Genomic DNA, 14,325 nt, shown 5'->3' on the forward strand with positions numbered 1-14,325 from the left:
CTTATATACAATCAAAGAACCATTTATGTTGGAAAATACCTAAATGGAATTTATCAATGATTCTAAATGGATCATTGAGTCCAATCATAAAGTTAATCCTTCCAAATCCACCACTCAACCATGTCCCCAGGTACAACATCTTCACATCGTTTAAATACATCCAGGGATGGTGACTCCACCACTTCCCTGGGCAGCCTGTTCCAGTGCTCAACGACTCTTTGATGAAGAGATTTTTTTCTAATATCCAATTAAAACCTCCCCTGGCCCCACTTGAGGCCATTTCCTTTTGTACTGTCACTTGTTACCTGGAGAAGGGACGGACCCCCGCTTTGCTACAATCTCCTGTCACATAGTTGCAGAGAATTATGAGCTCATAAGACTTGTACTCCAGACTGTTCACCAACTCTGTTTTTCTTTGGTAGATGCAAATCTACTTAACACCTCTGTTGTTTTTCTTTGGACATGCAAATATACTTAACATCTAACCAGCTTTGAAAAACTCAACTTGAATTTACCCTCTTCAAGTATTTTGACAGCTTTGTATGGAAAGGTTACCCACTACCACTGGTAAAAACTGATTTCATCCCTGATTTCTCTTAGAACTGCTTACTGTATGCTAGAGGGTTTTTGCAGTTTGCTGCCTGCTGCTTTAAAGTAACTGTAAGATATGATACAGAAGTCAGTATTCTTCACAGAGTCCACCCAAAATTAGAATTTCAGCATGGAAATCTGCCTGATTTTTCTTACAGTGAACACTAACACAAAGAATTTACTTTACTCTGCAATTCTGTCCTTTCTCAGATTGCTCTTGAGTGCTTTGATCCACTGTTGGCCTTACAGACTTTGCCAAATTTCTTGATACTGATGTGTTTGAAGACATTTTATATTTAGTTTAATTCCCTTTGACAGTTGCTCTTCAAACCCTATTTTGGGCCCTCTTGGTTATGCTTTTACATTTAATCTGCCAGAGTTCATGATAATTTAATTTTTTTAGGTTTGACACATCTTCAGCCTTCTGAGGGATGCCTTCTTGCTTCTAATAACCTCCCTAACCTGCTGTTCAGTCCTCATGACTTTTCCACCCTTTCTAAAAATACTTTAAAAAAACCCCCTGTAGTATGCATTTATCAGTGTTGCTCTTTCAACAGTCTCCACACTGACTGTCAGGTTTTAATTCTCTTAGCTGCTCATTTTAAACAAGTTTGTTTGTCTTTGTGTGGCTCTACCTCCTGAAATAGAGCAAAAGTGTGGTGTATCTCTTTGGCTTTTGTTGCTCCTGTAAGGACAGAGTTTATCTTGATTCACATACACAGTTTTGAGCCAAGTCATGTGTGACAGTGAGGACAAGGTTAAGAGAAGTGTTGTCGCTGTTGGACCGCTAGAGGAGTGAAGAGTCAAGAGGCTTTGGATGATCAAAAGGTTCTGCTTTTAATATTTATTTTAGCAATTTATATAGACATCAGTGGACCATTTGGATTGGACCAATTCAAACCTCCCCCACAGGGTGATTGGCCCAGGCTTGAACCACCTGTATCCAAAAGGCTGTTTCAATAACACAAAAACTTTATTTATAAAACATAGAAAGAGGAAGAGAAAAGTTCCCAGGGGAAAGAATCTGTGTTGCCACAAAGTGTCCCAGTTTGTGGGCTGCCTTCACAGCTGCTTCAGGATGTACTTATCCATGGCCTCATAAAAATGTCATCTCTGTGTCACATGCCAGTGTGAATATTCATAAGGGTAATTACTATTCTCCTGTTTCCTGCCTTTTCTGACTCCAGTCTCTCGTGGGATAGCAGTTAATGCTGCTGTCCTGTCTGGGTGGTCACTAATATTCTCCCTATTTATGCCTTGAATTCTGGTCTCTAAGGACATCGAACAACTTGATCAGGTAGATAGTTTGTCAGTTTTGATTTTTATCAAATTTTGCTTCTCCAATGGAGAGACTGTTGAGAGGATGAGTGTAGACATGAGAACACGAGACAGGAAGGCAGCAGCAACAGAGTTCAGGGAAAGCAGTCCTTGCTCCAGGAATATGCCTAGATTTTCTCTAGAGTCAGAGAACGAAGAGGAGCTCTTCTAAAGAACATTTAATCCTACATTCTTTAAAATAAGACTAGCCAATTTATTCTTGAATATAGATTGGCTGCTTTTCAGTTATTTTTCTAATTACAAAATATACATTTGAGGTCTCGCTAATGAGGGATTTAGGTGCCTAAAGAATGTCTTCAGGGAATAGAGTTCTGTGATGTATACTGAGTGGTTTGCTTTCCTTCCTCCTGCTGAAGGTGGTCCAATTAAATCTTTTAATTGTTGATGACAGAGGTCCTTTGCTGGTAGAACTCACAAGGCAAGGGCAACAGAAATGGGATACTTTGGTTCTTGTGCTTGGTCTAAGGACCTATTTTTATATGAAATAGTTAATGAATAAGTAGAATCCTTGGAATAGATATTGTCTGCAATAAAGTAACTTTACTCCTTAACTCTCTGTCTTGCACCAGTACTGCTTCAGCTTGGAAGAATAGTTCCAGGTACCTGAAGGATTTTGAAATGCAGATTTTGAGGGCTTAAAGTTTTACTCTTTTCAGGGAGAATGGAATGCTTCTTTAAATAAAGAGAGATACATACATGAGGATGAGAAAAATAGGATTAAAATTTGATTTTTATGTTTGATGCTTTTTAAAATAACTTAATTCCCCTTAAGTAGCTCAGAAGAGATACATTAGTAATTTAAGGGGTACATACCAGTTATATGGATTCAGCAATAGAAATAACTGGGTTTGTGTAACATATAAAGCTTAATAATTAAGTGATTAATTCAAGACTGTTTCTGTGAGACAGTGCTTTATGTGCCATTCCATTTGGAAAGGTGCAGGCAGTAAACCATCTCTGGTTTGAAGGTGAGGAAAGCTCTGGCAGCGCATGACAGCTGATGAACAGCCTATAAGTACATAAAAGATGTTTCAGCAGCTGCTGTGACTTAGCAAATTTAAAATCAACTTTCTCATGCACTGAAAGCTGAAAGTACAATTTTTTGGTTAATGTTCCAAGAAATCCATGTCTTTGCAAGTTTTGGTCAATTTCAAATTTAGTAGACATTTCATAGAGTAGTAGTATTACTGCCTGAATTGTTTTATGCTAGACTAGAAGTAGCTCCTTGTGGGTTTCCTAAGAACAGAATGTGCTGTTTTGTTCTGGAACTTTTTTTATGACCATACTCAGAGGAAGTACTTAATGGGTGGCAATTCACAGATTTGAAGTCAGTTTTCAGTGTACATGACTCTGTGGACTACATTTCAAAAACAACATCATAGGGATTTAAATTACTACCTTTAAAGAATAGAAAGGTAGAAAGTTTAAAAGTATTTTTATTTAGCAAAAATATTAAGCTTCCACTGGTAGGTGTGTTCCTGTTTAAAAACCCAGTGAAGCTGCTTAAACTGACAACTCCCACCACAGCCAGAATTATTCTTATCTGCAATCTCATGTATCAAAGTATTAATATTCTTTGTTCCATTTCACATCATGTAAATTTTCATTCTGAAGTGTCTGGGCAGCTTTCTGGAGTTCAGAAGATATTGTGACTAGCATCCATCATATCTATTCTTGCATCTTTTCCTTATGGGAAAAATGAAAATAGAAGAGATGCTTTGCATTTATAAATGAAGTCAAAGCTGAAAATAGCACATAGAGATGCCCTTTGGTTATTCAGGAAATGCATTCCAAACACTTAGCCCTGGAGAAAATGATGCCTCTAGTGCAGATGAGCTTTACCCTCACTGTAGAAAATTTCAGCGTGTCAGAGGAGCACTGCTGTTGGCAGCGTTGCTAATGCTGGCCTTTCACTTATCCTTGCTTGAAACAATGATGTACTTGAAGACAATAACTGAGTCCTTGAGCAAGAATAGATACTGTACAGAGAGCTGGTTCAGGAAGCAGAGGAGAGTTTTGCTTCCCAAACAGTAGAAAATTATATTTGGAAGAGGTGCTATAGCATTTTAAACTTAGTGTTTTCTAAGTGCTGAAGGCTACAAAACCAAATCTGCTGCGTTACCTCACTGAGCTCTGAATTCTTCCTGAGATAATATGGTCACTGCCCATTGGCATGAAATGGAGGACTTCGTGTCACTGAAGGAAAGCAATGCAGCTGACAGACTGATGTCACTACTGGGTGCCTCAAGCAAAAACATTTCCAGGCTGATTTTTAGGTCCATCCTCATAGAACACCAGCTCTAATGCCATTCTTTGGCTGAAAAGAAATAGTAAATAGCTAGAAACCAAGATCTAGCTTTTTCCCAGCTAGAGGGATTGCTTTTTATGGTATGAGTGACTTGCAGCAGCCTGGCCATTAAAGCTAGCATAAGGATTAGTCTGTCACCTTCCCATATCCTGCACTCAATCTAAATAAACAAATAAATAGCATCCCTCCAAACATCCCAGAATTAATCTCTCCAATACAAATTTTTCTCCTAGGCTGTGTACGTGTTAGTTTTAACCCTGTGGGAGTTGCTTTTCTATAACCACGTCTGGAATCTGGCCATTAATAGTGACTGAGTCTTCACTCTGTAATGTAGGTCAAGAGAAGAAATTAAATGATGACATTGTGCTTGCTTGCTGTGGCATCCCCCAGGAGTTAGTGTGGTCCCTACTGATTGCCTTGAATCATTAATCAAAGGGAAGCTGCATTGCACAGCCCACAATATATTCTCAGCAGGCACATGCATTGATGATGCTGCACCATGAAAAAGACTTAATTGCACTGACAGTACATTTTTTCACAGTTTAGATTGTTTATCAAAATTGTGCTTGTAGCATCTAAAAATACTGTAATTAATGCAGCTTTTGGCCTCTTCACACACTGTTTTCTTTTTAGTTTCTTCTGTTAAAGGAGACAGCTGTTTGCTAGGAAAACAAATTCATCTTTTTTCCTTCTCTCTCTCGCCTCCTGTTTTGTATTTGAGTGCATCAGTAGGAGGCTCACAGTTTGTTGTAAATGTTCATTCACAGTTTCTGCAGATTCCTACATTCATATTCACAAAGGCAGAATATTTCACGATGCCCTTCATATCAAGTTACTGCTACTTCACACCAGACATGAGAAATACAAAATATGGGCATTGCTCCCATAGGCAAAACAACGCAAACCAAAAAACACCCAAACAATAAGGTACAAAACCCGCTGTCCTTGAAGAGAGTGTGACAATTTGGATCAGCCATTTCTTCCTTAATTAATTGTTTCTTTTCATTGCTGATCTTAGGGTGGCTTGTGGGTATTAACACACAGAGTATATTACAGAGCAAGGAAAGCAGACCTTTGATAAGATAAAGGATCTGCAAGAAAACGTGAGGGAGATGCTGGTGAGGCAGCTTGTGATGCCGCTAGGCAGCTGTTCCTTGGCTCCTGGGCAGACCAGAACAGTGTTTTCCTTTTTCCTCTTAAATATTCAGGCTGTGAGAGTGGGAAAGGACACAAAAGCACTGCACATGGTTCAGGTCAACACCATGAGCTGTTGCTCCTGTGCTGGGCAACCTGTGTGCATGTGGGGACCTGAAACCCCATGAGAAACCCAAACTGCTTATTGGCGAGCAGACTGTGAGTAAGGGAGCAGCATATTCCCTTCTGTGCAGAGAGCAGCAAGAGCAAAGGAAATTTGTACTGGGAAGAGATCTGGGTTACAGAAGACATTGGGAAAAAAATATCTGTTTGAACATTAAGAAAAAAAAACTTAACATTATTTTGCCCACACCTCTACAGAAAAATAGTATTATCATGACTCATTTTTGTCATCCATCTGCTACCATTAACTATTGTAAAGTGCTCTGTTGCTTCAAACATCCTCATCAGGTTTTAAAATGTTTCAGTTCTACATATTGCCTTTTAAATCTTGTGTTACAGTGAAGAAGACTGTGTATGTAGCAGAGCTTTGCAAGGCTGCAATTTCCCTGAAATTGTTATTATTACCTTATAGATTGCAATGGTAAAGCTCAAGTGGTGCAGTATATGAGTCCTAAGGTTAAATAATAGATCTTACCATAACATTGCACTGGATTTTATACTTCTGCTGATGATGTAGGACTTGAACTTCTATTAAAACGGGAGCCTATTGAAAATCTTTATCATTGTCTGACATAAAAGCCTGCACTGTGTACAGACACAGTGTGAAGGATCAAGATCAGAGACAAAGTGGGAGTATCTTGAGTTTATCAAATGCTTTCTACTCTGTGAATAAAGATATCTAGACCCAAGCTGCCCTTACACCACTAGTTGGTGGTGCATGTGAGAATGGGATTCACAGTCATTAGGAGGACCAGAAATGGTTCTGTGGTGAAGCCTATAAAAACCCCAAGATGAACTAATCAGGAAAACATATGGAGTGATAAAAAATAAATATAATTAAAGAATAAAAATGAATAACAGTTCACAGAGAAAATTAATGAATATCAAATGTATTTTATGCAATTAAAATTTTAATGAAGGTTCATTGAAACCATTTTTTCTCTTTCAGTATGGTAAAGCAATAATTTGTATGGGATGGAACTGTTTGAAAATTTCTGTATGGTAGTCTTCAAGGGTATTTATTGAGCAGAAAGATTATTTAGGCTCCTGCTTGCTATAATCTTCCAGAATTATTTGTGTTTAATGTATTTGGAAGAGATCAGGCCACTTTCTTTTCCAATACAAACTTTGCTCTTGGAAGTATTGTTTAACAGATTAGATTAAACTTAATGCATTTAAAATTTGAGTTTTAAAACCAGTGAAGAAACAAGTTGTCCCTAGAATAGAAGATGCAAGTTTTGCTGGGATTTCTTTTCATTTCATTCGTCACCAAGATAGCATTAAAGTGCAGTGGTTGTGTCATTGTTATTAAAATTATATGAGGGGTGAAGAAACACAGACCAACATTCAGCACATGATCACAGATCAACTGTTGAAATCACCAGCGGCCTTTACATTGTCAGATGTTTTTTCTTGCATAATTTTGAGAATAATGGGTCTATGTTAATAATTTTCCTTTGTCTGTATGTGGAAAACCACAGAAAGAAAATTATTTTGTAACTGAAAACTATTTTCTGCTTTTACAAAGCATGGTACTGTAAAGTTTTGGATGAATAGGAAAGAATCCTCCCTTTGCAGGAAGCTGCTGAGGCTATTCCAGCCTTTCAAAGAGGCTGTCATGATTGATGAGAATACTGATGTTTGAAGGCTCTCTTACCTGCTGATGCAGGGAAGTGCAGAGATTGACTTCTCTCTTCCCCAGCCATGCCCAGCTGCCTTCTCTTAGCAGAGACACCCTTGTCCTTCAGCTTAGCAGAGGAAGAAAAATGGCAGAAGGGGAAGCATTGGTCATTAAAGTTTACCCTAAATATATATGTGGATTTTTGAAAAAGTGAAGTAGCAGCTTTTTGGCCAGCTGTCTGTCAGCCTCCTGTTTCACTGTGTCCCCCAAACAGGGGCAGTGAGGCAAGCCCAGGGCATCACAGGTGGCTTCAGAAAATTGCCCACAGCCCATGAGGACCTGCTGTGCTGAGGGAAAATGCTCTGCTTGCAGCCCAGGGTCCAGCTGCCTGCAAATGCCCTGACCCACAGCATGAACACTTGTGTCTCCTCTTTTCCCCAGCCCACATGGGGCAGATGTCTTCCACGGTGCAGCCACAGGGATGTTGTAATGCCATCTCACTGCAACCATGCATTCCTGGCTCTGTTATCGCTCTCTTAAAGAAGCGAGTGTCAAAAACATCAGTGAAGAAGCAGTAAATGATGGGTGGGGTCAGCCTGAGAGAGAAACCGCAGCTGACAGATTCTTGGTTACTGTTTGCTCAACACAGGATCATCTTTACACAGGCAGGCTCAAGTTTTCACTGCAGTCCTTGTCCCTTGTGTGGTCCAGCAATTTACAGAGCCTTGGAGAAAGATGAACCAGCAATTTCAGTTCAACTGCACTCTAATATTACTACTAGCTTGCTTCTTTTAGGCTAGCTTTTGTTCTGGGCTATTTTAAAATCTCTTATTAACTGCAAATGCTAAAATACAGGTGCTATTACTGATTTTTTAAGCTGTTTGGTTACGCTAGCATTTCAATTCTTAAAATATTCCAGTCTAATTTTACCATTGAGATGAGGTTTGGGTTGTAACCCCACAGGAATCAACTCTGGAAAAGCAGAAACCAGGGTAGGTTGTAAGCAGCTCCTATCAAGCAGCCATTCAGGTAACTGCAGTGCCAACTGCTTTACAAAAACCCAAATTGTTATTTCAATAACTGACTCCCTCACACAGTTGCTGGTATCAACATCTAGTGATAAAAATTCATCCAAGGCTTATGTTTATTATACTGAAAAAAGATACGGAAAAACTGATTTTTTTTTTCCTGATGTATGTACTTTGTAAAAAAGAGTTTTAAACAATTTACTGTATAAAATTTTCTGTATAAACTTTCAGCTCCTTAACACAGAAGAGTAATTTTGAGAGATATTTCAGCTCTTGGTAGATTTCAAATTTTGTTTAGGATTTTTATTCCTTATTTAAATCATATACTGAACTCCTTTAGCAGTCACAGGAGTTATAGCCAGCGCTGAATGCTCTCTTTCTTGTTCCTTACTAGCTTAACACATAATTTTTTGTATATGAATGAAGTATCAACATCCTTAGTTACAAAAATGTAAAGTTTTTAAACAAAACCAATGGACATTTACTGCAGCATTTACGATCTTTTGCTTTTCCTTCACCCATGGATTAATTTTTCACACATTCAGGTAATGTGTGCTTGGCAGACTGGAGTACCATTGTGAAACTCAAGGAATTCACATGAAGTCATATTTCTTCCATTAAAATACAGAAACAGGCTAATAGCAGCCCTCCTTTTGAGGGAAAAGGAAAAAGACAAACCACCCCCAAGAACAGACCAAGTTAAAAAAAAATAAAGTTCTAGGTCCATGACTGGAAACTGTTTTTGTCCCTGTACTTCTGTGGCCAGGGGTTTTGGCAGTCTAACAGCACAAGGTGCTGTTGTGGAATGACAGTGTTTACTGTGCTGAAAAGCAGACTCCAGATCCTTTCATCACTCTTTGATACACTGGTTAATTATATAAGCTGGGTCATTGAACTAGTACTCCAGAACCACTGGGCTAATAATAGTGGGTCACAACCCTTTCTCAGCCTCACTTGGACATTCATGTGGTTTCTGAGGTTTTGGATCCTAACATAAATCCCCCGTAGTAACTTATCTTGAGCACACATGTACAAACTTCTCTTGCCACTCATCCCTGGGGTGTTTCAAGTGGGGCTTTTACTGCCACTCACCACTGTGTAACCAAGACTACCACAGGGCTTTCTGTTGCTGGATTAGCCCTGCCCAAACAAGTATTAGTGGGATCCAGAATGAGACCATTTTTTAAGCAGAAATCATTCCTTAAACTGTTATTTTACTCCTGTCTTGCTGAAAATTCCATCACCCATCCCCAAAGACTTGCCAAGGTATGTTGTGTCTCTCAGGCACCCAGTGTGTTTCAAGACAAAAACCCTCATAACAAGGAAGTATCACTCATTCCATCTGCAGTAGGATTGGTGCAATAAGCACCTCCTGGCTAATTATGCCTCAATCTACTGTCTCCTGAAGGGTTGAGCAAGTGGTCCTGCCCAGCCTTAAAATCTAAATATTCCTCAGATAGTGGAGTTGCAATTGTTGCTTTCATATTGCTGGAGATCACCCACTCTTAGTTTCAAGGCTTGACTCTTGAGATCTTCTCTTTGATTTCCAGAATACAGTTTTGCCAACCAATGTGTGAATGTGGTTAGTGGCTTCTTATTCTGTTTGGCTGTATCTTCTCCTGGGCATTCAATTTTTAATTTGAAACTCAGTTATTCTAATTCCAATGCCATCTTTGTGATTCATGCAGCCTTCTTGGAAAAATAAAAATACAAAAAAATCTCTCTGCCATCCTGCAATCAAGCCCTGTACACAGAAGTGCTGGGGTCCATCTTGTCTTTACTTTCCAGGAGCCTTGCTTGTTTATCTTCAGGGCCTGTATTAGCAAGCATTAAAACTGCTTATATCTTTTACTTTTGTACATATTTGCCTTCTCCTTTTTATTAGGTTCCTTGTGCTCTTCTCCTTCCTGAAGAGTATTCCCTGCCCTGCCACCCAGGTCGTCTGAATCTAGACTCTATGTTAGCAGCATCCAGAGGATCCATAATTGTGTGCAATGGATGAGTGAATTCTCCAGCACTAGTTCTGAATGTTAGCTCACCATAACTGGACTGCACCTCCCTCTGGCACCCATCTAAATACCACAGGCAATAGCTGCTTTTAACATGTGACTCTGGAGCCATATGGTTTTTGTTCTTTCAAACAAAGCCCTACAGACATCATTTCCAGCTGCTTTAACACATCTGAGCTCTGGCTGTATGCACAGTTCATTCCCCGTGGCTGGTGTTTCCTGTGGGTTGTGCATGAACAATTTTGTGGCTGCCCAGGCTGTTTCAGGCAGGTGGTTTTGATCTGTATTGGTCAACTGAGGTTTATTTATTTTCACAAGGACCGGAACCAGGTGGACTGGGATCATTCCAACCCCCTCTGTGCCAGTCATCAGGACCCTGCTTTGCTAGCTTTCCTTTGATTTGCACTGCTCTACCCATTTTACTTGTCATTTCTGTTTAAGCCTCTCAGTTACCTTCATGTAAGAGTTGTGATCCTCACCTTCACCTCTCCTATCCCCTCTGTTTTCTCCAGCACCCGTTGTAACAGTTACCTTAGCCAACTCAGTTTTCTTTTTTTCCCCTCACATTGTGTGATATCTGAAGCTTTTTTCTTTGGTCTTTCCTCCCACCCTCGCCATCCTCTCCTAGCAGCAGCAAGTTTTAGCCCTTCTGGAGCAAAGGTACATTCCCTGGCCTTGTACTCCCCAGCGTGATCCCCACAGCATTTTTTTTCCTCCCCTAAATGCCCTGCTCTTATCTACACAGTGCTCTCACTAGCTGCCCAACATTCCTCCAGCCCAGGCTACCCTCCCTGTTAACTCCTTCTTGCCCATAAACTATCGGCTCTTCCCCAGACTCTCAAAAACTTACACAGGTTTATTTAAAAGCCTCTTATGTCTAGGGGTGAGGATACAAATGTACTGACTGTTCTTCTACCATACAAGCCATGGTAGTCTCTCTCCTTCAAAGGCCATGGCTATTCTCACTGCTGGATTTGAAAAGTACTTCACCGTCCTGCTTTGGCATACATGACATGGGTTATGACCTTTTTGCCAGCTTGGTATTTGAGTGTTCTTGCTCACTGTGTGTGACAGTGATACAATTTCTATTTCTGCTCCATTCAGGCTCCCACATTCTTGTTCTTATAGCCTTGGTGGTTGAATTCTCTGCATTCTCTACCAACCTGTTATATAAAAAAAGATGCCTTTTGGTGTTTGCAGGACTCAGTAGGTGCAGAGTGGATGAAAAAGAACAGGACTGATTTTTTTTACTTCTTTTACTAAACAAAACTGAAAGAAAAATATAATTGCTAGCATTTCTGTTGTGCTAGGCATTTTGGGGGGTTACCTTCATGTGTTTCAATATGCACAAAACCTCAGGGAGGAGACGATTAAAGAAGAAACAATTCTCTACTGGAATCTCACATGGTAGGTGAACTCTTCTGTATGGTGCTCATTGTGGTGCCCATGTACTATTTTATCTTCACGTTGCTCTTTATATTTTGCTGTTTCACATGAAAACATCTTTTACGTAGTCTGATCAAGTTGGTATTTTGGCACAATTTGCTTTTCATATAGTTATGTGTACTCAACTATATTATGTGTAAGTGAAACGTTGTTTTGTGAGGTGGCCTTAGTTTTGCAGCAACTTTCCAACCTACTCATATCTCAAAGAATTTAGTTCCACTAATTCTTTGAGATCCTAAAAGTCAATAGTCACTGCATTGTGCAGCGGAAATAGTTGTGGTCATCAACAGTAACCAGGATTTCCTGTGCTGGACTTTGTCTACTTGCAGTAAAAATTAAATGGAATTGAACTGGTTTGTGGGCTCTTTTAGCTGCATCATGAGAACTATAATTGTATTCCTTATTTAAAGCTTCTGAATATTAACAAATCTGTCAAGAAATTATTATGAAGTTTCATTAATTCTTTCTTTGGCAAGGAAAATCTAGGGATGGAAACTACAAGTAAAATTGCTCCGAAATAAGAAGCAAAAAATATGGTTTACTTCAAGTTTTGCTGTGAGTTTGTACTTTAATGAATCTGGAGAGCGACTGTGTATTGATTGTTAGTCCTAAAACCAGCACTACAGGGGGCCTGCTCATGAGCATTTGGCTACACAAAAGTAAATTTCAGCATGTTTTTTATCTTGTGTGCACTTTCCCGTTCAGTTTTATCAAGATTGAGCAAACCTATGGAATTAGTGGATTGAACATAATTTCCCATGTATGGAATCAGTTTCAGTTTTTTATTACTTGCCATCACAATCATCTTTGGCTTAGTCTTAGCAAATATCCTCTGCAATGTGCTGGTTTTCAGCTGTTCCTAATAGACCTAAAATCGTTAAGACAGTGTTTTCTCTTCTCTTGCCTCCAATTTTGAGAAGTAGTATACACTGAATTTGCTTTGTGTTTTACACATGTTTTGGTCAGCCAAACAGATTTTCTCTCTCTCTCCTTTTTTCCTACTGTTGACAAATGTGCAATTGTGGAAGCCCAAGGCTATTCCACACCCTTTTCCCACTTGCAACTGAAATATTTAGCATAACTCACCAGAAATTATTTCTCATAAGTTTGGTTTGTAGGACCCCCAGGAGTCTTACTGGTATTTGTGGGTGGAAGAAACTGCAATGCATGCCTGAGTACTAGAGCTTTCTGATTTATGGTGGTTAAAATTCACCAGTTAACACAATTTGATTTGGGAATTCCAAAGTAATAGGGAAATTGCTACAAATCACATAATGTGGTCATCTTAACCAGCTACAGATTTGTTAAAAAATATTAGAAAAGGGAAAATTGTGTTAATGAAAGTGGTAACTAAAAATAGCACATATGGAAACTAGTATGGTTTACTCCTTAACTGTTTAATACTGGCTAATCCTTGAAGTTGGACATTTAAAATTCTTAGGATCAGGAATGATGTAATACTGCCGATGGAGAAGCTGTTAACCTGAATGATCAGCAAATAGCCTCTGATCTCCCTTGCATTTTTGGCAAGTTCACCTGGAATCTCTTTCCTTTTTGAGAGAAAAGGGAAAGACTAGAGATAGAAAAGGATAATGTAGTTCATCCCTTGTGAATTCCCCGTGCTTTCCTTTCTATCCCTGCTGCTCAAGACAGAACGTCTTTTCCTTCTGAGGCTTCCTTATGGACGTTAATGTTACAAAGCTAAAAGGAGCCTTGTGAATAGGCACAAAGATGTCACAAGAACTAGGAGAGTTCATATTACTTTTTTTATTTCTTCTCTGTCTTTTGTGGGAAGAGATTCACATGTGGGTTGCATGGTTTGCATTCATGGATTTTATTTATAGGTGGCTTTGAATTTTGGGGGGTTTTATCCTATGCATAATCACACGTATCTAGAAACATGTCTGAAATCTGTTTCACTCTCTCTCCAACCCATGCATTTTAAACATGATACACAAATGAGTATTGACACTGAGAAGTGAAGCCTGGATTAGTTTGCACTTGTAGTCCTGTTTAATTCTGGATAACATTCTGAGAACAAAAGGTATCCTTTCATTATGCATCTGCCTAAAAAACAAATGATTCAAAGGGTGCCAGCAGGGACTTTGTCCTGAAAACGGAGACTTGCTATTAAAATTTGCCAGATTATTCCTTTAAAAAAAACCCAACCAAACAAAAAAAAATGTAAAAAAGGCAGAATGCAGGCAGTCATTATCAGAAGTGTGTGAATTTCAGATAGTATTTACATCGTGGAACCATAAAAAGCCTACATTTCCTTATGGAAAATAAGTGTATGTGTTTCCTGGTTGTGGTAGACAATGATTCTGACCCCTTAAAATTTTTATTTTGTTTTGTTTTACAGTGAGAATGTTCTCCTACAGCAAGAATATATGCTAGCACTTTATAAAATATTCTGCTGTACATCCATTAAATGCACTGTGCGCTTCACTTCACTGAGTATGCTACCATCATTGGCTTAATAGGAGCACTGTAATTTGAACTCTTCTAACAGCTCATTTGATTTTATTTCTTTTTAATAACCTTAAACCCCACACTTTCTCTGTTTTGATTTTGTTAGATTTCATTTTTTTTTTTACTTCTTCTTTTGCATTGGCAAAGAGCTTCAATATTTCGCTGCATCGATTGCAAAGGTTATTGGTCCATCAG

At 39.0% G+C, this 14,325-nt stretch overlaps 1 protein-coding gene across 3 annotated transcripts in view; it reads left to right on the top strand.

Moving 5' to 3' along the window:
- FGF14 (fibroblast growth factor 14) overlaps nt 1-14,325 on the top strand; it is a 384,458-nt gene that overhangs the window by 148,314 nt on the left and 221,819 nt on the right. Inside the window, exon 1 of one of the 3 annotated variants that reach the window (XM_085057046.1) lies at nt 11,279-11,619. The exons of the other annotated variants lie outside the window; for them this stretch is intronic. Coding sequence (XP_084913172.1) covers nt 11,544-11,619 — 76 coding nt within the window. The 5' untranslated portion in view covers nt 11,279-11,543. Of the gene's footprint in view, nt 1-11,278; nt 11,620-14,325 lie in introns of those variants that run through there. 3 annotated transcript variants of the gene reach the window in all.

The sequence above is a fragment of the Lichenostomus cassidix genome, chromosome 1, assembly GCF_008360975.1.
Source record: "Lichenostomus cassidix isolate B80296 chromosome 1, HeHo_3.0, whole genome shotgun sequence".
In the NCBI taxonomy this organism is placed as follows: domain Eukaryota; kingdom Metazoa; phylum Chordata; class Aves; order Passeriformes; family Meliphagidae; genus Lichenostomus; species Lichenostomus cassidix.